Source organism: Triturus cristatus, chromosome 2_1 (genome assembly GCF_964204655.1).
Source record: "Triturus cristatus chromosome 2_1, aTriCri1.1, whole genome shotgun sequence".
Classification (NCBI taxonomy): domain Eukaryota; kingdom Metazoa; phylum Chordata; class Amphibia; order Caudata; family Salamandridae; genus Triturus; species Triturus cristatus.
This window is the reverse complement of record NC_140581.1, coordinates 176801129-176803793: the sequence shown is the minus strand read 5'-3', so window position 1 is coordinate 176803793 and position 2665 is coordinate 176801129. Positions and strand designations below refer to the sequence as shown.

At 53.3% G+C, this 2665-nt stretch overlaps 1 protein-coding gene across 1 annotated transcript; it reads right to left on the bottom strand.

Annotated features, from left to right (window-relative positions):
- Nucleotides 1–562: 562 nt before the first annotated feature.
- Nucleotides 563–1690, bottom strand: GNPNAT1 (glucosamine-phosphate N-acetyltransferase 1). The gene has a single exon (XM_085629339.1). It carries the CDS (start codon nt 1556–1558, stop codon nt 998–1000), a length of 561 nt encoding a protein of 186 aa, XP_085485465.1. The 5' UTR covers nt 1559–1690; the 3' UTR covers nt 563–997.
- Between the last annotated feature and the right edge of the window lie 975 nt (nt 1691–2665).

The window sequence follows — 2665 nt, the reverse complement described above, 5'->3', positions numbered from 1 at the left end:
TGTACCGGCTGCATCTGTGGTGCGCAGTATACACATGGTCTTATCCATGGAGTTTGGCAAGGATATACTGACGTGGAAGTAAAGACGCGGTCACATTATCAAACACTCAAAGATGGATGATCATTACCTCACCGACAGAGACAGAGACGAACAGAATCAACTAAAATCTGAAACATCCAGGTTGCATTCATTCTACAGAGTAACTCGGTGAGTTACCCTACGAGAGTGAGCGGGGAAACGAAAACGGGACATTCTACTATAACTGGTGGAACGCCCTTCTGACTCACACACACGTCCGTGCGTCTAAAGCACATCCCTTTAGCCGCAAACCAAATTCCAGTGAAGCGCTTAAACGACAGACTCCCGTTTATTTTACTTCCGCCCCACAGTGTGCCAGATGGACAGGGATAGCATACACCCAGCAAGGGCGTGGGCACTCCGAGACTGTGTGGCTGAATTCCAAGGGATACCCACTGAAATCTTACGATCACATTAATAGGCTAGACGCATAGAGTTCGCACCCTAAAGAGGGCAAGAGTCAAATAAAAACGTTACACAAGGCCAATGCAATAAAAAATATATTATCTGGGTACAAACAAATGCCAATTTAAAACATTCTCCCGTAATTCTAAACTGTGAAACATAAATTAATATTCAAAGCAGCTTCGGTACCATCATCATTTGATAGCATCTACATTTGTATGTAAAACAAGTTCTGTCCAGAGTCCGCAGCAACAGGTAACGTGTCCTTCAACAACCCGAGAGCAGGGTGTGTGTAAAGCACTGGGTCCCATTTTGAGGGGGGGGGGGGGGAGCCTTAGATCCCTATTTGGGGTGGGAGGCAAGCTTTGGCCCCCTATGGGGGGGCGGGGTGGATAGAGTTTTGACCCATTGGGGGGGGGGGGGGGGGGGGGGTAAAGCTTTGTCCCCCTATTTTTGGGCAGACTGTCCAGCTCCCCTTTAGGATTAGAAGTGCGCCGCGCCTTGGGTGCTGGGGTCAGAGCTGCGGGCCGAACCGGTTTTGCATGTAGGTCTCTTCGGAGGGCGAGAAGCCGAACTTCTGGTAGAAGGGGACGTTGAGGGGCTTGCACTCCAGCGTGGTCTTGTAGCAGCCCAGGCGGCGGCTCAGCAGGGTGAGCACGGACAGCAGCAGCTTGCCCAGCTGCCGGCCGCGGCACTCGTCGCTCACCACCACCTCCTCGATGCGGCCGCGGGCGGCGCAGCTCCGGATGAACTTGTGCTCCACGATGAGGGTGGCGGTGGCCACCACCCGGCCCAGGCCCGTGTCCTCCACCACCACCACGTAGTAGTCGCCGGTCCGCCGCATGTGCTCGAAGGTGCTGGCGAAGCGCTCGGGGGTGACGCCGTCCGCCTCGGTCAGCTGGCTCAGCACCTTGAAGAAGCCGCGGCTCATGTCGGCCCGGCAGAGGGGCCGCAGCGACAGCCCGTCGCCGGGCTCTGCCGGGGAGATGGGCGGCGAGAAGGACGCCGTGTTCAGGCTCCAGTCCAGTTCCAGCAGGAGTTGGGGGTCGAAGAGTGGCGTGTCGTCCGGCATCATGACAGGAGGAAGCGGCGACGTGTCCAGCTCTGGTCGCCGATACCTGCCCGGCAGGAGAGCCTCTGACGTGGCACGGCGGGCACCGGCTCCTGGAGCGCACCGTGTGTCAACCCATGGGGAAACAAGCGAAACCGCAGGGTAAAATAGGCTCGAAACAAGCCGCGCCCCCAGCGTGACGGAGAGGGGCAGGAGCCAACCGAAAGAGTCACTTCACCAATGGGGACGCAGGACCTCTGTGGGCGGGAGTACTGTAACGGAATGCCGGGAATGGATTTTCATTGAAGAACTGTAGCGTGGCAGAGAGCCTAATCAAATAGCGGCCGATATAGACATTTGGGGGCATATTTACAAGCTGGCATTTTCGGTCGAAAAGCGGCCATAATTTTATCGCCTAATTAGCAAGGCCAGACATTTCTGCCATCATCAAGCCCCACGCTATGTAGCATAGCGTCAGGAAAAGTAGCGATAACCCCTGTTATCGCTATTTTCCTTACGCCTGCTTCAGGACTGATTTTTAGCCATGATATCCTATGGAAGGTGGATATCATGGCTAAATTTGTGAGTCCCTATCAGCAAGCTAACGCCACACTACGTCAGATTATCGCTGGGTTTCCTGCGATAATCTCACGTTAGGCAGTTAGCCTGAGGATTTTTATCGCTGTGGAGATAAGCGTTGCTAATAGCACGCTATCTCAGCGATAAAAATCCACGTTACCCGACGATAATTATCCTCACGCTAAGAGCGCTGAGCGATAATTATCGCCGGTTGTTATGTTATGTTATGTTGTGTTATAATGTGTTTATATAGCGCACGGCTACTCCAGAAGAGTGTCCCGGCGCTTTCCACATGCAGCTCAGTGTAAAATAACACAACAGACAAATAACAAAGCACAAGGCAACAAGGGGAAAAGAAACCTAAAGGTTAAAAAGCCAGGTCTTCAGGCTCTTCCTGAACTGCAGCAAATTAGCAGTTGTTGCTGATATGCCCCTTGGCGACGAGCCGTTTACCTCTGCAGAGCTCACGTAGGGGCATATCAGCAAGGCGAGGCAATTGAATTATCGCCGCTTTTGCGTCCGTTTTCGGCCGAAAAGCGGCGATAATTTTAT

Bases quoted from the DNA above. Each gene is read 5' to 3' on its own strand.
- GNPNAT1 (XM_085629339.1), bottom strand. From the start codon at position 1,558: ATGATGCCGGACGACACGCCACTCTTCGACCCCCAACTCCTGCTGGAA.